The 21501-nt window shown below is 38.1% G+C and overlaps 2 protein-coding genes across 7 annotated transcripts in view; both read right to left on the bottom strand.

Moving 5' to 3' along the window:
- loxl2a (lysyl oxidase-like 2a) overlaps positions 1-10127 on the bottom strand; it is a 40328-nt gene extending 30201 nt beyond the window's left edge. The window contains exons 1-3 of the mRNA XM_027174763.2: positions 9918-10127; positions 5914-6216; positions 4881-5056 (exon numbers count right to left, since the gene is read on the bottom strand). Of these exons, the coding sequence (XP_027030564.1) occupies positions 4881-5056; positions 5914-6187 (450 nt within the window). The 5' untranslated portion in view covers positions 6188-6216; positions 9918-10127. The remainder of the gene's footprint in view (positions 1-4880; positions 5057-5913; positions 6217-9917) is intronic.
- An 8242-nt stretch (positions 10128-18369) lies between these two features.
- Positions 18370-21501, bottom strand: part of tacc1 (transforming, acidic coiled-coil containing protein 1) — a 43951-nt gene continuing 40819 nt past the window's right edge. For all 6 annotated transcript variants that reach the window (XM_027174747.2, XM_027174746.2, XM_027174744.2 and 3 more), the window contains one exon: positions 18370-21197. In XM_027174747.2, coding sequence (XP_027030548.1) covers positions 21129-21197 — 69 coding nt within the window. In that variant the 3' untranslated portion in view covers positions 18370-21128. The remainder of the gene's footprint in view (positions 21198-21501) is intronic.

The following is a 21501-nucleotide window of genomic DNA, read 5'->3' as shown; positions in this document are numbered from 1 at the left end:
AACCCTCTCTGCTTCGGGGCACTGTATCATAGCTGATCCTGTGCTCTGAACCTGACCTCCAAAGTTGAGGTATGTGAAGAAAGAATTTCACTGTGCGGTAATGTAGATGTGACAAAATAAAGACTTCTATTCTATGAAATTCTGTTCTTGTATTATTCATTCATTCATTCATTTTCTACCGCTTATCCGAACTTCTCGGGTCACGGGGAGCCTGTGCCTATCTCAGGCGTTTCTTGCATTATTTTCTTCTTTTTTCTATCAGAACATAAAACTAAAATATTCAAGGATTTGTTGATCTCAAGCAGACCTTTAAATGTATCGCTCACAATGCGCTGAGATGGTGATGCTTCATGTAATTTCTGTTTCAGCTTGTTCTTGTGAAAGCTTGAACAGAGACTTTCATCTCACAGACTCAAATTTCCAATATTTGAAAAAAAAACAAAAACAAAAACAAAAAAACAGGCTTGTCTAGTCTCGTTTTAAAGTTTCTTCATTCTTTCAATTTCATGCTGCCAATTATAGCATTTTGGTTGGTTTAGAAATGGAATCTGTCTCGTTTTTTTCTTTCTTTCCTTTTAAAGGTTTTGAAAGGTCTGTATTTAAAGATGCTTGAATGGGGTCAGGGATCATTTAAATGGCTTGGTTCAAATTAAAGAAAGATTTACACCTGTGGACATGATAATATAAGCAAAAAGTTAATGTGATTAAAATAGATTGTTCTACACACAACACGGCACAACGCAACGAATGTTACCAGATCTCCAAGATAATGAAATGCGTACAGCAGTTCCACTGACTTTACAACAGCAATAAACGCTGAGGAGTAAAAAAGCTCAAGACTTTTCAACACAGCAGAACTCATGCTGGATGGACACAAGAGCTTCAGGAAGCAATAAAACCACTTTAAAGCCTTAAGCATGTTAAATAAATACTTATATACACAAAACATCACAATGTTAAGCACCATATATCACCAGAACAGTAGCAGCTATCACTGATAGATGTTAGGAAGTTGTTAGAATGGATTTATTTATTACTAGCAAAAGATTCCGCACCTTTAGGAATCACCCAGAAAAATGTCCAAACTCCACTAGTGCTAATTTATACATCTAAAAATGGAGGCCACTGTGTTTTAAACGTCTCGCAGCGGATTTAAAGAAACTAGTGAGGTGTGTAGAATTTGTAGAGCTGTGTGCACTAATGGTGTTAGCAAGACCACAGAGGAACATTCATTCATCACATCAATAGAGTCCTGTATTACAGCTACCACACACACACACACACACACACACACACACACACACACACACACACACACACACACACACACACACACACACACACACACATTAACCCGAAGGTGAAGCTGAAGCACTTTCAGTAGGTATGTGCTGATACAGTACATCACTTTCTTCCAAACACATATAGACAGACTGATGTAACTAATAATTTTTTTTATATTTATTCACTATGTGTTCAATGAAGGATATGAGGCTTGTTAAAAGGGACTAAACCACATTGTTGTGATATTAATCTACAAAATAATCTACTAATTAATCTACTAATCAACACAAATGTGGTTCCTTCATAATGTGTTGCCACAAAGCTGGAAGAAGTTTCTTTTCACTGGAGTTAAGAGACTCAGACACTGTTCCAGCATGACAAGGCACCTGTGCACAAAGATCCATGAAGACATGGGGTGTTAAGGTTGGGGCGGAGTGTCCTGTACTGAGCACTGACTCTGACTCACACTGAACACCTTTAGGATGTACTGGAACACAGACTTAACCCCACCTCGTCACGCGAACACCATCGATGTCTGAACTCACTGACGATCTCGTAGCTGAACGATAACTAATCCCCACAGCAATCTGTCTTTTCTTTCTTTCTTTCTTTCTTTCTTTCTTTCTTTCTTTCTTTCTTTCTTTCTTTCTTTCTTTTCTTAATTACATTCTTTCTTTTTTCTTTCTTACATTCATACAGTACTTCTTTCAGTCTTCTCTGTTTTCTTCCTGCTTCTCTCATCTTCCATTCCTTTCCTTTTTCTCCTATTTTTCTTCCCCTTCTTCAGTCCCTCACATCTCTCTCTCCCTTTTCTCCCATAATTGATGTTCTTTCTTTCATGTTTCTTTTCCCTTCAGATGTGTGTTTTATTATTTGGTTGTCTTTCTTTCCCTGATGCTGATTAATTTAGCTCTGGACAGGTTACCGGCTTTACGAGAGTCACAGTACGAGAGTGTTTTTTCATTTTACAAAACTATGTAGTTGAATAAACGAACACAAATAGAATTCAGAGCAAATTTTAAGCTAATAACACTGGAAAGGTACAAGCTAATATCAGCTTCATCTGGGGCATGTGAAGCTACTTTGCTGGATACATAAATTGCAGACAACTGTGTCATCATCAGGTTTCAAACATTCTTTATATTTTCAAGGATGTGGCCAAAATCTCAGACAGTCATGTGACAGACTGTTTTATATGAATGTTGCCTTTGTGCAGAATAAACCATGGATGGAAATGATAGACAGGTGTTAGAGCTCTGCTTGGGTAAAAAGTGTTTAAAATAAATTATAGCAGCCTAGCAAGTTTCTGTGGCTGCTCACTGACTGACCTCACACACACCTTTCTGCACACACACGACGTCTGAATGTTTCACACAGGATTAGAAACGCCCGGGAGACGGAAATATAAATAAGGGCTGTAAATACACAGGAAATATAAAGAGTGTGTGTGAGTGTGTGTGTGTGTGTGTATGTGTGTTTAGGGGACAGAAAGCATATTATGATGCTTGGGTGTAATCGGGTAATATTTGTGGAAGTGTTTAGCAGACATTTGAGTCAGTGGTGTAAGAAAGCGACTATTTGTCCATTAAGCAAGTAGGAATAAGTGAAGTATGCTAAATTATCCATCAAGAAGGAAAAACACACAAAGATGAGAATCTCTAGACACGACTGATGACTTTCAGTTGGATGATAAATCAGGTGATGAGTTTCTGACGTTACTTTTCCCCAGCCACGGTCACCTCTGGCTTGCTCATAAGGGATATATTTATTTATATACACATTTATATTTATTCTTTTAAAATTTCCTTTATACATAATTATACATTTCTGTAAATCTGCTCGAGACTAATCCAAACTAAATTGAACCGAATTAAATCATAGTTTATTGAACAGATTTTGTGTTAAACGTTCCACATCAACGGAGTGAAATCGAGGGTAATCATTAACGTTGTGAGGTTTTGGTGAGTCTGAATATTTTGTTGTAACAGTCAGATGTAAAGCTGCAACTTTAAGTTTTCTGAAACAGGAAAGTATTCAGGTTTGACTATTTAGAGCTGAATTAACATAAGTGATAACAGGATTTAAGCAACATGGACAGTCCACAATGTCCACTTATCCTGTCCAATATTTTTATATATTTATATATTTAACATTATCACGAAATAAGTAAAATAAAACACTTCAAAACATACTGTTCTAGAAAAATTTGGGGTGCCAAAAACTTTTGCACATTAATATACATAGAAAAAAAAAGAATTTTAAATTAAGTATTAAACTTATATTCATGATTTCACCCTAAAAGAAGTAATTTTGCTATACTTCTAACTGAATGCTTTAATATTGTCTAAAATATGAACTTTTAGGAATTCTGGATTTAGACATATAACAGCTGCTCCTGACTCAGACTAATGGCATGTGCAGAGAGAAAACGTGACTCACGTACGACGGATGTCTAACGACATATTATAACCTCGCAGACATACAGAAGGAGGTAAAGCCATTAGGAGGCCATGTGTGAGTGTATGAAGGTTTTATGTTTCGGAAAAGCGACTAGAGGACCCCTGCACCCATCTTATACCTCTCCTACTGCAACTGCCCATCACTGCGGGGTAATAAAACCCACACAGTATTTCCACTGTGTGTAAAAAAAAGGGATTCTCCTTTGGGGTAGAGACGGAGAGACGGGCTTCCCTTACACTGTCGTCATCCTTTCCACGATTCAGCATTTCAGAGGAAGGCTGTCTGATTAGATGGGGAGTTGTGGGAAGTGTGTGTGTGTGTGTGTGTGTGAGAGAGAGAGAGAGAGAGAGAGAGAGAGAGAGAGAGAGAGAGAGAGAGAGAGAGAGAGAGAGAGAGAGAGAGAGAGATCTGTGGTAAGATCATTAGCCTCCAAGGTTGCAAAGATGGAAAAAAAGACATTACAAACAGCTCACCTCGGTTTCCATGGGCACAAACACATTGCAGACGTGCAGAGTATCACGGAGGGCAAAAGTAAACAACAAATACACATTTTAAAGTCTGTGGTGTAAGACGGGAACTATGTGTGCATTCATCAGTAGGGGGATGAGTGCTTTTTTGTGGTGCTTTGGCCTTTCTCATGCTGTGAATTTATATAAAAAAGGACACATGCAAAGGATGTCTGCTCTTCTAGAAACAACAATAAATAGTACAAATCTGGCTGGAAAGTTCAGTGATGAAGACATGCTGATAATATGGAATTACAGCCTCACCACTGGCTTTTAAAGAGACAGAGATTTACACATAAAGACGAGGGTTAGAGCAGGTGAGCTGCTCAGTCTACACTTCCTGTTTAAGCTACTGATCTATCTACATCTATCCAAAAAGAAAGCATTAATTGTTTTTCTTTTTCTTTGTAAGCATATTGTTCAACTATTATTCGAACTAGAAACTACGTGACATCTTGACTACTGAATTGTCAGGATGTTACATAAATCCTTTTTGTTTGTTTAAAATAAATTACTGTTTTTGTTTCCCGTTTTAAATAAAAAAATCTCAGATTTTCAATGTTGTCTGAGACCTTTGGGACCCATTGTACATAAGTGTGTGTGATTTATGTGTTTCAACGTATGTCTCACCTCCCCATCGTTACTGTCAACGCTAATGTGTTTGAATCCCGGGATGCGCTTTTGTGTGCACACAACTCCGACGTCCTCTGAGTGTTTACAGTCTGAAACTCCAAACCCGTTTGATTGACAGTCAGAGATGGATGCTTCCTTCCCTATACAGTGTACATTATCCAACCAGATAGGACCTACACACACACACACACACACACACACACACACACACACACACACAATCAGAGACAGACCTTCTTTCCAGAGTTGCAGACAAAAACGATCACCAGGTTGCCGGATCCACACACTGTCTGTCTGAGTGTCCATCACTTTGTTCTGCGTCCAATAACAAATAATCATCCAGAAATAAAAAACAGACGGGATGAACAGATTGAACGGGTTGCTCCTTTCAGTAGCCGTCTAACTAAGGAAACTCTTAGTCAGATGTTTTTGTTTCATGGATTAGTTCACAATATTATGTAATTAAGCCCATGCTCGATTAAATAAACAAAGATCACATCACCACAATAAATATTAATATATTTCTATACATTCATTAAAGCATGTCTGGGAAAAATGCAATGGTCACACTGGATAACTATTTCCATCATTTTAACACAAAAAACAAAGAACAAACACAAACATAAAACAAAGGTAAATAACAAAATTCATTAAACAAGATAATAATGGGGATAAACAGATCTCAATAGCTAAGTTAATGTTATCTTTTGTTTACTAATATTTTGCAATTATAAAGCTAATTTTAGTGGATAAGCAAATCTATAACGTGCATAATTCATGATCTGTAACATGTGCAGCTAGTTTATTAGCTTGCTAACCTGGCTATTATATTTATGAATATTCAAATGTCCTGAATATTTATGATGAGGGAAAATGTGTAGAAATGTTTCTATGCCATGTTTATGTGACTTGGGCATTTTGAACTTTAAACTAGTTCATTTTTCTATACCGATTTCTGTTAACGGTTATAAATGACATTAGAAGGCTGTTTAGTGCAACAGTGCAAACACACATATACGCACACACACACCTTCTCCTTTGCCGTATTTAGCAGACGGAACCCAAGAGACAGCACCGAGGAATCCGAGCTGTCTACACACTACTTGTGCGGCGTTAAGGTCGAAGTCGTCGTCACACACCGTCCCCCACGATCCGCCGTAATACACCTCCACTCGACCTTCGTAGTGTTTACGCTTCTCTCCAGCAAGACGCAAAGTGATGGGCTCACACACACTCAGACACACACACACAGCCAACACACACACCACTACAAACACGGAGAATGACCGCCTGGCCATCGTCATACACACAAATACTGCAGGGGTGCTGGGACCTGAGAGAAAAGAAAATACAACACACATATAAATACACATACACACAAACACACACACAGACACAGAAAACAAGTCTCATTAAGTCTCTGGTATTCAGTAATTAAAATATTCTGGCAGATATAAGCCATAATGTAAAGTTTCTCAGAATGACAAAACCCATTGAAACACAGTTAGCGGTCAATGCTAAGTGTAATTAATACATAATACTAACTTTAAAAAACATTTTTTAGTAAATAACCAACATTTCTGAGGTAAAAGTTGATCTTCCAGTCTGTACCTCGGTCACTGCACCTTCACATTATCTGAAAGTATAACCAGCTACATACTAGCTAGCCTACTAGCCTCAGTTTGAATGCTTGCTTTTGGAATTTTCTCTGTAAACATGGAGGACAAGCTCCATAGTGTCACAACTGAAAGCCATTCTCTCTATCATCTGGATCAAGAGATTAATTGCCTTGTTCCTTAATGCTTAACATGAGTATGGTCTGAAGCACAGGCTTACTGCCAGGTCCGTTTTCAGCAGTAAACACAATGCACCACAGACCGTTTATTGACATCGAGTTTAACCCAAGAGGTTTTTCCAGAGCGTTCATTAGCAATGCAGCAATGTTCTGTCACACTAGCTCTGTGTTTACACTTGACTGAGAACAAACAACACTTCCTCTGGTAAATGTGGCAGTACAGAGAGTTAATTTGTCAGAGCAAGGAGTGTAGATTTAAATTTTCTCTATTTTACACAAATTCAGATCGTCATCGTCCCACAAATTCAGGAGTTCCTCGTCGCTTTAGATAGCGTTAAACTGCTTTCAGCTTTCAAAATTAGAAGAAATAATGATATCCACTCTCACAGCAAACTCGTACACAACTACTCTTGCCCACGTTTACATTTTTTAACTGAAAATAATATTAATGTTTGCACATTTCACTACAAGAAGAAGGAAGAAGGTTTTTCAAGGGTTCTTAGGTGTATAAAAGATTTTTTTTTTTAGCCAAACATCTGTTGTATATAAAAACCTCTCAGGGTTTCCCCAGAAGGGCAACCCAAAAATCTCTCTAGCTTAGTTTCAGCTTATTTTTCTCTAGGAATGGATAGGCTATGGCTACAGCCAACACATGAAAGCACTTACATTTGGTAGATGCTCACGAGAGATAAGTGATATCTGAGACTTGTGAATGTGTGAACGCAATGTCATGGATTACACAGTAAAACACATATCCTGACCGAGAGCAGTTCAATCTCTTAAATACGCAAAATGTACCACACCTTAATTTTATCAAGCCTGCAGGAAAGAATGGGTGACCGACTGTAGAGAAAACCATACGCATTTCACTCATGTTTTTTACATGATTTTATTTCATATATTAAATCTAAAAGACTGGATTCATGAAATTGTATGTAATAAATAAAAGTACACATGAAAAATAAATACATTTAAATAGCATTTGCATACTTAATATATGTCATATGTTACAGAAAAAAATTGGAAACAAATGAATTCTGTTGGAAAATCACATAAATAATACTAAAAAATCACGTGTGATTGACGTGTGAAAATAAAACCATGTAAAAAAATTCAACACGTGAAAATGTGTGAAATATTTTAGGAGATCATTCACATGTGAAATTCGTGTGGAGATTTACAAAGTGGAGTCTTAAAAGAAATGAAAAGAAATTCTACATTATAGCTTCTACATTACAGCTTCAGGCATTTAATTAAATCCTTAGTTAATATCCTGACTATCTCTCCATTTTTCTGTCTCGGAGTTTTGACATTTTCCAGTGCTTTTTCCCTTGAGCAGAAAGAGCTGAACCTCATACCTCATAATCAGCAGGTTGACCTTTCTCTTACTGGTGTCAGTGAGAGATGTCAACCAGGCTGAGATGAAAAATGCTGATACAGTTAAATGGGTTACAACTTTGAAATGTCTATTGAATGTAAGTCATGTCTGAAATATGGCAGAAAAAGCCAAAGGACAGAACACAAGTCTTGACACATAACTGAGATGGAAAAAAATTGATGTCTTGAAGAAAAGACAAGATCTAGTGGTTCATATTAATGTTAATACTAATGAGCAGAGACGTGTTGGATTATAAAGCACTGAGTTGTCAGTCTTCATTTTCTGACAAAACCCAAGTTCATATTTGACTTTTTTTTTTTCAATCTAAAATCTGGTATTCATGTTTCAGTCTAAACAACCATCATCCAACCAGCTATCCACCTTGTACAGCACAGAGATGTCTCTAAGTATCATAACATGATGCTATTCCATATCTCCTACCACAACACTGGAATCTGAACAAACGTCTTCAAATTCCAGAAATTAAATCACCTGTGCATGGACTATTAAATCAGATAACGTTACACGACTCTATTTAAGACACATGCCTTTTCTCTGAGCTAACTCAGTCTTCCATCACAGCCTTACACACACACACACACACACACACACACACACACACACACACACACACACACACACACACACACAAACACACACACACACATACACACACATTATTAAATGATTAATGACTTGCCAGGACAGCACACTCCTGCCCTCTTTAAACAAAGAACATAAAAAGTCTGCTCTTTTTCCAACATATAAAAATGAAGTGAAAATCAATCAGAAGCATTTTAGGGGAATAAAACAAACGTAAAACAGTTACAATAACCTTTTTGCATAAGTATGCCCACCCACAGCGTCTTCTGTACGATTTTCCTCACATCCTTCCGACATCTGAAGCCACGTTCAACAAAAAAAGCTTATAAATCTCTTTTCATATCTTTCTTGTTGAAAGATTTCACTCAGGAGACTGGTATAGAAGAATTTCCAATACACAGTAAGAGCCATCATTAACGAACAGAGAAAAGAGAGCAGCAAAGTAACATCACCAAGAACAGGACGTCCCTCCAGCATTTATTAAAGAACAAGACAACAGCTCACCAGTGAGGATGCCAAAACAACAAAAAAGGAGCTACTTATTCATATATATGATTATTTTCTGCACGTGACAGCAATATCTCATATTCTTCACGTGTCAGGGATAGATGGAAGCAAGCCCTCTTTCTCAAAAAACATCCAAGCTCAACTAAATCAAAGTGTCATTCTTAAAGACATGGATTTATACCAGTCCAAATAGTTTAGACTAGTTTTTAATCCAGTATAAATTACAAAAACGTACATTTATACCAAGATACGCCTTACATTTAATTACATTTAGACACGTTATGTTATGAATGAATAACATATAACTTATATATCCCAAGTGTTATACATTTTTGACCAGTTTTACACCAGTATAAATGAAAGACCTGGATTTAACTAAAGAACAGTTAAACAGATGCATTATAAAGAGCTACACATTTCCATTTAGACCAGTTCTGTTCCAGTTAACGCAGTTATATTTATACTTAGACATAACTTTTTTTTTGATACATTACATTTAGATTTATATCAGTGTTGTTATTAAAGACTTATTAAGTAAAGACTTAAGTGTAACTTTCACTTGGCTCAGTGTTACATCTAGACAGATTTCCATCTCTTACTTGAGTGTGAAATTTAGACCAGAGTTAATCTTAGATGGATAGAGTGCAATAAAGACTGAACATCTACAATCAGTGTAAATAGTGTTTGCAGTAAACACTCAGTAAGTCGTTAATAAATCGTTAACAAGCCGTTGTGATCGTCACAGACTCACAGTGTAGTTGTTCAGCTCCTCCAGTTCACCGTCCTCTTCCTCACTGCACTCTTTCCCAGGGCTTTTGACTGTTCTCTCTTTCTTCCTTCTCCTCCTCTTTTCCTGCCTCCGGAACGTGAGAACAGCCCCGTTAATTTGTGAAGACACGCGCGCGCTGTAACGGCGATGACGACATAATAACAAGTCGTCACGTTTCTCACGAGCGTTTAAACTGAAGGGAGGGAGGAAGAGAGGGAGGAAGAGAGAGAGAGCGGGAGAGAGAGAGTAAGAGACAGAAAGATAGAAAGAGAGAAAGATAGAGAGAAGGGGTAGAAAGAGAGAGGGTGGGATAGAAAGAGAGACCGTTTGCTCCCTTTCCTCTCTGCTGTCCCTCTCTCTTTCTCTCTTATCTATCTCCCTACGCTCTCTCCCTCCCTCCGTTCATATCTGCTCACCTGTTCTGCCCTCGCTCTTTGTCTCCATTTCCTCTCGTCTGTCCTCTCTCGTTTTTCTCTCTTTCTCTCTCCCTCTCTCTCCCCCAAGACTCTCCTCTCTCGCTCCTTGTTTCTCCCTCTCTGTTTTTTTTCTCCCTCGCGTCCTTTTTCTTCCCTTTCTCCTCTCACACTCTTCCTCTGTTTTCTCTCCCCTTTCTCTCTCCCTCCCTCCCCCTCTCTCTCCGTTTTCTCCCTCTCTCTTTTTTCCCTCTCTAATTTGTCGCTCTAGGTGGTGGAGGGAGGGGGAGAGATTTGAGTTTGCGCCGCTAAACCTGAGTAAATAAATGGCCTGATACTAATATTTCTATTCCAGAGACTGTACATAATCAGCTATAACTATATAATTACTCACTTTCTAAGGCATTAGAACGTTTTGATTCCCGATATTCATTCATTCATCCTTTCATTTTTTCAGGCTATTACACCAGACCGTCTTAGAGCAACATACACACTCATGCACACACGCTGGGGGTGATGTAAAGTCCACTTACTGCTTTTCAGGTGATGGGAGGAAATTGACCAAACCCAAACCACTGCTCCGGGTGTGTGTTCACGGTGTGTGTGTGTGCACTTTGGATGGGTTAAATGCATAGAACAAATTCTGATCTGGGTCACCGTACTTAGCCATATGTCTCTTCACTGTTTCAAAGGAAACCCTTCAGACACGAGGTGCACATAAACCGCTACACATAGACAGTAACCTCAGGATCAAACCCAAGACTCTGCAGCTGTGAGGTGGAAATGCTACCTGCTGCATCATCATATCAAATTTGTATTATGTACTGTATAAAAATCACTAATTACATTAATGGAGTTGCACATAAAAAGGTTATGCTTACATTTAAGCACTATTAGGTAGTTTACATATTTTAGTAGGTAGTAGAACGAGCAGCACAGAATCAGAAAGAGAGAGTGAGAACGAGAGAGACAGAGGAGAGAGAGAGAGAGAGACAGAGGAGAGAGACAGAGGAGAGAGAGAACGAGAGAGAGAGAAAGAGATAGAGTGAGAGGGAGAGAGAGACTAAGAGTGAAAGAGAGAGAGAGAGAAAATGAGAGATAGAGAGAGAGAGAGAGAGAGAGAGAGAGAGAGAGAGAGAGAGAGAGAGAGAGAGAGAGAGAGAGACAGAGAAAGAGGCACAAAGGATTTCATCGATATCTGGCTCTCAAATAAAGCACACAAGTTGTTTAAACATTGATTATGTACTTGTGAGGATTAAAAATACCTGTGTAAAAAACTACCTTTGTAGAAAAGATTAAAAAACAACAACAACAGAAAGTTAGAACTTTATTTAGCCATCAGGTTTATTTAGCCATCAGGTTTATTTAGCCATGAGGTTTATTTAGCCATCAGGTTTATTTAGCCATCAGGTTTATTTAGCCATGAGGTTTATTGTCCCTTCTATTGAGTCTGTACAGTATACAGCACAAACCATGAACATATAGAAACAAACTTTTTGTTGGCTTTAAACTTGGCGAAAGCTCTAGAAAGATCTATGCAAATTCATTTCTGGTACTTTCAGCATCGTTAGATCTTAATCCAGCACATGTTCTGCACAGTTTAGTGTTTTCATTCTCCAACACACACACACACACACACACACACACACACACACACACACACACACACACACACACACACACACACACACACACACACACACACACACACACACACCTATTACTTGACCTAAGAGTTAAACCAGGAGCGTTAGAGCACACTAAAATGTGTAGAACCCGGAATATGAAGGTTGATACCTGATGTCTGAGCTAATATAGCTAACAAATAATATAAATCTAAATGAAACAAATGATTTCCATTAATACACACTCAAATCAGCGTACGCAGTTCAAAATTTTGGAAGCAGCAGATTTGATTTCTCATTTTTTGAAAAAAAAAATTGTAAATGTTATTATATATAATTATAATGTATTAAAAAATCCTTCAAATTAAACCGCTTTCCCAGCTGAATAGCTTATATTTAAATGTCAGCTTATTTGGGAATGATGTAAGAAAAGACGATTATTCTGTTTTTGAAGTTAATGACAAGAGTGTACAAGTCTTAAAGTCTTAAAAATTTAAAGTAGCTGCATCCAAAACCTTTTACTGTTAATGTGCGCTCACTGCACACACTGTGAACATTGTTACTCCATTCCAAAAGCTCATGCTACACTACTAAATAACATATCCTCTAGTGTTTATTCCAGTGTTTATAGGATTTTACATGACGCTGACAGCAGCTCGGATCATCAGCATTCCCAGGAGCAGGTTCAGGCTGGAGCTCAGAGCCACAGCACCGTTAGCATGTTCTCCATGACTGTGAGCACGGTGCGGCCCGTTACACTCATCACCGAAGCAGCACTCCAGCTTCATTCCCCCATTACTCATGTGTGATTTATCACAAAACGATTTAAAGGAGCATGACTTCATCACTGAGTCTACAGAGAGGAAACACACACACACACACACACACACACACACACACACACACACACACACACACACACACACACACACACACACAAAATTAGCTTTCACTAAATTAATCAATGTCTATACTGTAACATATATGTATATATTCCTTATCCTGTAATGCTCATGCAATCTCAAACACACCCTAAAAACACGCTTAAACTATTGTCATGTCGAATTGATTTCTCACTAGTTGTGTCTTGTATTCAAACTTTAATTGTATATTTTCCAGCCCAGAAATAAACCCCGCCCCTGTTTAAACAGAGATGCTCAGCTCCACTAATCTTTCTTACTGAAAACCACTTGAATTGGTGAAGTCACAAGCAAAGGAACCTCTTTACCCGTGAAGACACATATGTAATGACTTTCTTTACTTATGTGTGATGCAATGAACGGAACAGTGTTGTGATGACGTCGCACGACGAGTCTCGGCTCAGATCTGCAGAAAATCTGTGGTCATTTTGAAAACTATCTAGAATATCGTGGAATTTGCTTGAGTGTGTGTTGAGTTACAAAATCACAAAATCCTGGAGGGACTGAAATGAGACATGAGTTTCTCACTTTTTTCCCTGTAATTTCTTTTTCCCTGTAATTTCAGTTCACAACATCTCATGTACATCTGCAGAAGAAAGTTCTTTCTTACACTGATCTGGCACTTTCAGGTACTAGAAAGTCAAATACACTGTGTATATATAGTAAGAATACAGTATAATAACAATATAATTCATTCCTCTTCAGTAAGCACTATATCTTGGTGGCTGTGGATCTCCAGATTATCCCCAGAAAACTAGGTGTGAGGTGGGAATACACCATGGATGTGATGGCAGGAATAGGGACAATTTATAGAAGTAAATCCTTGTTTTTTTGGAAATTTAAGGAAGCTGGAGAACTCTGCGGAAACTCACATGTATGCAGACAGCAACCTGAGCTCAGGATCAAAGCAGTGAGTCTGAAGCTGGAACTCTGACACATCTACTTTGCCAAACATGGAATGATGTTATGATTGAAGATTGTGCCAGTGTAAAACTTTACATTTTGCTTTATTTAGAGCTATGAGGAACAAGGGAAATAATAAGAAAGTTTATTTTAATCCCATCTCATAATTACAATCAAGCTGTAGGTCTGTGTTCATGAGATATTTGTTGGTTTTTTGTGTTGCAGTTTACATTGCTATAAAGTCTAAACCGTTGAAGTCCCAGTGTTGGGTCATGACACTGCAGAAAGGGAGGGATCATGTGTTTATGTAGAAGAGATAAACGCATACATGACTGTAACCATTCCAGAGTTAGGCTAGGTTGAAATTGAGATTGTGGCTTGCTGCCACAGTTTATGTCTCTTTTAACAATGGAACATAGTTTGCTTTTCTCATTTACAGTGTGATAATGTCACGGTTGGAAAGTGACTCATTTCATGTCTGTGGCTACAGCATTTTAACTTTTTTACCAGAACACCAGCGTTCCAGTCTGTCGGCAGGACGGGAATCGGCTTATGGGACATTTTCGGTCAGTTTAAATAAATTAATTATTTTATCTTATGAAGTCTGATATAAAATGAGTCAGGACTTGCAGGCTAAGTAAAAACAGAAATCCATGTGACGCATTACAATTTCCTTAAGCACTGAATGTCTACTTTCATACGAGTCATTAATCATTACTGTGAAGTGGGACATAAAGAAATTCAATGGACACTCCAAAACAGGCAGAGATTCACATTTTCTAAAAATTAAAAATGGTCAAAGCTAATTGTAACACAACACTTCTATGTTTACCTTCACAGGAACTGTAAAACTGCTCTTATGTAACAAGATGTGTGTGTTTCATGCATTAACACTCAGCTGGGGGAAGAAGATCTACTTCCGTCGCCCCCGAACTCTGGAAAATCATTCTATAGCTGAATAAATCAAAAATGAAAACGTGTGGCTTTAATAGACTTTTTATGATTCAGACCAATTCCTTTAGATTTTCTAGATCTTTTAGTGTACTTTTATTCAGCACTTTATCCCAGTTCATGATCATGAATCTGGAGCCTGTGGACAGAATTACACCGTGAAGGTAACAGCAGTCCAGAATTCACACACAGAATTTAAATCCTCATCGTAGGATGTTTTCCAAAGGTGGGAAAATACTGGAAAACCCGGTGTATATGAGAGAACATGCACCGAAACTCCATAGAGACAGTAAACTGAGCTTGAGACTAAACTGGTGACTGAACTGGTGACCCTGGATGATGATGATGAGATGATGATGATGATGATGATGATGATGATGATGATGATGATGAAAACTGCTAATCTTATAACTGCCAATGTACCTCCTGAACCACGCAAACCAGACTGTTTGAGATGCAGAACAGTCTGAGGTGTGTAGCGTCTTTGGCCTCAATGCTTCAGTGCAGAACTAAATTTTACCTCTTGGTAAAAAATTTACCTCAGTAATGTAATTTTCCTTGTTTCTGGGTGTTACCCCTATCACATAATTTTTTGGAAAACTGTTTTTGTCATGATTAACATGATTATTCTCCTTCATATATTCGTGACATTAATTGAGCTAATCTAACAATATGGCCCCACCTTGTGGACAAATCAGGAACTGCGTGCTCGTGTATGCGGAGATAAAGAAACAACAACAACAAAAAAACGGTTGCTAAAGTTATGTTTAGGCCTGATTAATTATTGGCATAATTAACTGTATTTATATCTGTGGAAGTCACTCAGAAGTATAGTAAGATAAATGATAAATGTGTGTGTGTGTGTGTGTGTGTGTGTGTGTGTGTGTGTGTGTGTGTGTGTGTGTGTGTGTGTGTGTGTGTGTGTGTGTGTGTACTCACTGGCCCCTGTGATGGTGGCGCAGGCATCTGAGCTAGCAGGACACACACTCAAGCCTTGTCGGTTACACTCCTCCTGATTATGCGCAACACAGGTGTAACACTTCAGTGCCTCGCCTTTACACACCGCACAAGAGAACACAGCTGATATAAGATATAACATGATAAGACAGGCATTTTTTACACACACACACACACACACACACACACACACACACACACACACACACACACACACACACACACACACACACACACACACACACACATAATTTCACTTGGCCTTCAACCTTTTCCCATATCCTGACATGTAAGATCATATCTTTCTGGCTTGAGGGTCCTGGCCCAAGATTCCTTGCATTACTGTCACTAGTAGTGGACTGAAAAGCTGGAAAGTTGAATATAATTTATCTCTAAAGATAGGAATACAGACTGCATACTGTATGTGGATACATTCCTTAAATGTTACAGTATAATATAATAGTTCTTAAAGTATAATAGTTCTCTGCAAATTCCTCAAACATCACAAGACTTCTCACAAATAGGTCATTTTCTGTAAAATCTTTCTTGTCTCTCAACCATCGAAACAAATTGGCCTTACTCAATTCAATTCAATGTAATCTATTTGTATTTAACCGTTTAACAGAAGTATAGAAACAGAAGAAAGATTTAAGACTATTCATCTCGAACATCTCTCTCTAATGAGCAAGCCAGAGGTGACGGTGGAAAGGAAAAACTCCCTGAGAGGACATGAGGAAGAAACCTTGAGAGGAACCAGACTCAGAAGGGAACCTCATCCTCATTTGGGTGACGCTGGACAGTAAATAATAAAATGTAAATAATATCCTTTCTACAACATTTTATAGTACTGCAATTCTTGTTCTTGTTGAACTTAATGTGGAAGCGGTGTGTATCTGTGTTATACTATATAAAGTGCATTATAGGTAATATTATAATTATGAATTTATGAACCAGGCCAAATAGTTTATCCTTAGCTACATACAAGACACCAGACATATCGATCCTACTGTTCTGTCACACTTTTATTATTGAATAACCCAAAAATCTAATTGACAATAAACTTCAGTATGATACATACTGTGTGGCACGGCACTCAGCAGCAGCAGCAGAACGAGCAGAGTCTTCATGTTCGAGCAGAAGGAGGACGAGTGTAGATGTACAGACGTGTGAATCTTCCCCCTCTTCTAATCTGGGTGTGAGCTTTTTACGGCTTAGCAGCTCTAATACATGTTTGTCATCATCAGCAGATGAGAATAGACGCGTTACTGACAGTTATACACGAGGAAAAATATACAAAATGGTGTACAGTTTTTCCTGTAGTCCCTAAACGTTTGAACGATTGTGGGACATAATGTCTGGACTCCGGCTACAAAAAAATAGCCACTTTTTCACCGACTCATTTTTCATTTATGTATTCTGAATTTTCACACACAGTTCATGTATAAGAGTTTGTGTACAATAGAGCAAACAGGATGATATACACTGCAAAACATTGAGTAGTAACATATAGAGTGTCCTCAACACAAGGACAGTAGGACGCTACTTAATGTAATACCAGTCATCCCTGTCATATGATATTAATCAAGAGCTCAGCTTATCGTGACCTGATTCACTCATCAGCTCAACCTGAGCATAAAATAATAGTACGTCATTGTTTCACGTGACTTGTGTCTGAGGTTTGCTCTTAGTTTAGCTCTGGAGCTATGGCGCTAATGTACAAATCAGTTCTTCATCTTTAATCCTAATGTTAGGAACTCCACTGTTATCGGAATCACTTGGCGTGAATTAAAGTGATTTTAAGTGATACCAAATTACTGTGATGAGTAAGAAAGACTCATTCTGCTTTCTGCTTTTCTGCTTTGACTTACTGTAGAGTTTTTTAGTCCTCTGTTTTCATAGGTACAGAAATCAGACACATTATCTAACCACTTGACTCATTTTCTCTACTGAACATAAAAAAGGACATATTTGGATATGTTATACACCTCCTACACCCCCATCCCCTCCCTCCACTGCATATTTATATTATTTAGCTTATCTTTAAGAAATTTTGACTTGAGAATAAAAATAATGAAATATCATTAAAGGCAAATTTTGCCATATTTCTATTATATAATAATTCCTATCCGCTATCCAGTTCTCCCAGTCACATGACCAGTCAGAAAGGGTGAAGAATAACCCGGGCTTCCTCAAAGACACGTTAAACTGCATCTGTCTAAACCGCTGCTCATGCTGAATTACGCTCAGTGGTAAGTGATATCCACCCTCTTCCACATCCATGAGCTCAGAGATGCCTGTGATTGGCTACCGTCTCTGTGATTGACAGGTGAGAAAATAAGCCTCATCTATCCCACTCCGAGAGCATTAGAAAGAATTAAATTAGGGATTTCTTGGTGACTTCTGTGTTGATGTGATTTCCTGGTTAATTTTGTGTTGATGTGACTTCTTGGTGACTTTTGTGTTGCTGGGATTTTCTAGTGATAATTGTGAACACACCTCTTGCCTGGTTATAATTAAATAATATTTACCATTGTATGAGCTGCTTAAAGTCAATATGACCTGTAAACAGTGCATCCATTGCTAAAGTAGCAAACATAACACTAGGGTAAAGAAGAAACTTTAGAACATTTCAATTTCACATAAAAAACAAACAAACAAAAATCAATATTATACATTCTAATACCTTTAATTCAGGCAACACTTTATGCACAAAATATAGAATATAATATAGAGAAAGTATATATTAGTAAACATGATTTCTGTGTAGCTCTCGTTCTCACTGTACAAACATGAAGATCACAAATAAACACATACACACAACAGAGTTCAGCGCTATAAGCATGTGGTCATATTAAATCCTCACATCATCATCACCATCATCATCATCATCAGCAGCAGCAGCAGCAGCAGCAGCACTAAACTGCTGATCACTCTTTATCATGCTGTCAGGATCTTGTTATTATGTACTGAAGAAAAAAAAATTGAGGCAACAGGAAGTGGAAGTAAGGACCGTAAACTCGTAGTGAAGGACACTTCTTTAGAAAATCTATCCTGAATGCGACTAAGCTTTGAAGTGTAAACCGAAGATAAAGCTGTATATCAGCACGTCTACTTCACACACACACACACACACACACACACACATACACGTTTTGGTAGCTATTGCATATAACACGCAGGGGATTGTGGGATACGACACCGGCAGCTTGGATGGAGTAACTTTGGCAACAGACACAGAGCAAAAGGCAGATTGTCATTCGAACAGGAATTGTAGAAAAATATTTTGTTCCTTCACAAAGCTGAAGTGTTTCAATACCTTTTTCAACACACAATTGTTGACTTGAGTGTCTACAGTCTTAGGAATTCACAGAAGCTAAGGAGTTTCAAATATACTTGAGCTTGAAAATGAGAACAGACTTCAGATTCGACCTTGCTAGGCCATAGCATGCTAATCATCTGGTTCACACGGTAATAAATGATGCGACGACATTAAAAAAAAAAACCTTAAGGATTTTAAACTCAGAATCAGCATCACAGTATGAAATAAATGAACTAGCATGCTATCTGTCGTGTGGCGATGACAACAAAGTACCACAGTTTCATCAGCTCTCATGTACAGATAAATAATAATAAAACTCAGACTGGACAAATTACACTGCTCCTGTTATAAACATCCAATCGTTTTACCACAGCACTGACTTCTGGATAAACCTACATTGCTAATGCACAGCTAATGAGTTTGGTGAAGTCAACAAAGGCAGGTTAAAAGTAGCATTGATACGCTGAAGAAACATGAAAAAATGAAAAAGCAAGAAAAGGTGTGTTAAAAAAAAATAGATCCAAGTCTCAAGTCAATTCACCATTTGTTAAACGGTTCTGCTTGATCTCTTAAGTGCTTAAAGTGTAGTTAGCTAAATGTTTTTGTAAAAATTAGAATAATTAACAAGTTTTTTGTACTTTCATAAAAAGACGATCATTTCGTGTTGATCTCTTTGTGCGTCACACCTGACTAATCCTAACGTAACTAGCAATGTCATTGCATGGAAATGCCACAGAATCAATAAGGGAGCTTAATTACAGTTGATTAGCCAATAACAAACTTCAGCACTACCACTAACCTCTCTTTTCATTTTCTGTGTATTTTACGCTGAACCGTTAGGCAGTAAAAAAAAAAAATGTGGCTAATCCAATTAAATCTAAGCTCCATCTTTACTGACCCAGGAATATTTCAGTCCTGAACTATAGGATTAGTTCCTTACTAAATATAACGTAAATATTCTTTCAGAGGTTCAAGTTCTATAGCACAAATCCCAGTGTGTAAACACTGACTCAAACACTTCACACACTAATGTGTCAGGGAGACCTTCTCGTTTTCTCATAATCCCCACAAAATAACTGAAGCATAGACCTTCATATTTATACAAAATAAACGTCATAAATTCTTATTTACAGTAAAATATGTGCATCGGGGGATTTGCACTGGCACTTGCACTGGTGGTGAGGTGAAGGGAGGGAGAAACATTTATTATTTTCCTTGATCCGCATGCCTTATTCTGTGACCTTTTACCATTAGCGTTGTTTTTTGTTGCCATGACAACTCTGATTTTGATGGCAAAGGCAAAAAATATTCAAATGGGATTGGCCAGAAAACATGTCTTATAATCTGTTAAATACAGTCATCATCTTCTCGCTCTTTATCGCACACACACACGCACACACGCACACAAATACTCTCACACACGCACACACATACTCGCACACACAAACACTCTCACACGCACACACACACACTCACACACACACACTCACACACACACTCTCACACACACACTCTCACACACACACTCTCACACACACACTCTCACACACACACTCTCACACACACACTCTCACACACACACTCTCACACACACTCTCACACACACTCACACACACACTCACACACACACTCTCACACACTCACACACACTCACACACACTCACACACACTCACACACACTCACACACACTCACACACACACACTCACACACACGCATTACAAAGTGCATGTACTGTAAGGAAGAATGACTTAAACGCAACACAGTTACACGTTCTCACCCATTCATCATACATACATCGCCCTGCTTATAAAACAAGGACACACACACGCTCAATGGCTTCATGGATGAAACATGCTGCATTTAAAAGTAGAGCCTTAACAAAGTGCTAATGTGTTCAGATCCATCTAGAGCTGACGATTCCTTCAGACTGCCATGTTGTCTCAGGATCTAAAGAGTCTCTATTACAGGTGCATTACTTTAGCTGATATTGCAGTGCTTCGCTCCAGATGTTGGAGAGAGATCCAGTCATGCAGGGATTTGTTGGAGGAGAAGCGGTGTGGAGAAAGGTGGGGTTCAGTCAGGACTTTCAGGTGTGTTCTGTGCTCAGTTTGCTGTGCCGAGTTTGGCGATGAGCTCATCGCAGATCTTGGTGAGCTCCTCCATTTCCTGATTCTGAGCAAAAATTGAGGAGAATAGACAATGTAGTCATGGCCTGTTAAGCAATGATCACTTTTGTTTTCAACACTTAGCAGCAAATAGTTAGATAAAGTAAACTAGAACTAAAATAAAATAAAATAAAATTATCATCAAACAAAAAAACGTAAACTCTTTCAGCATCACACATGCTCACTAGAGAGTATATTTATATTTAATAAGAGTATATTATATTTATAACCAGAACTTTATCAATTTCTCCTAAGCTGATTTGTAACAATGTCTGTGGTTTAAAATGCATACTGTTTAACATACTGCAGCT

Source organism: Tachysurus fulvidraco, chromosome 20 (genome assembly GCF_022655615.1).
Source record: "Tachysurus fulvidraco isolate hzauxx_2018 chromosome 20, HZAU_PFXX_2.0, whole genome shotgun sequence".
NCBI lineage: Eukaryota > Metazoa > Chordata > Actinopteri > Siluriformes > Bagridae > Tachysurus > Tachysurus fulvidraco.
The sequence above is the reverse complement of the archived record's forward strand: the minus strand, read 5'-3'. Positions and strand labels throughout refer to the sequence as shown.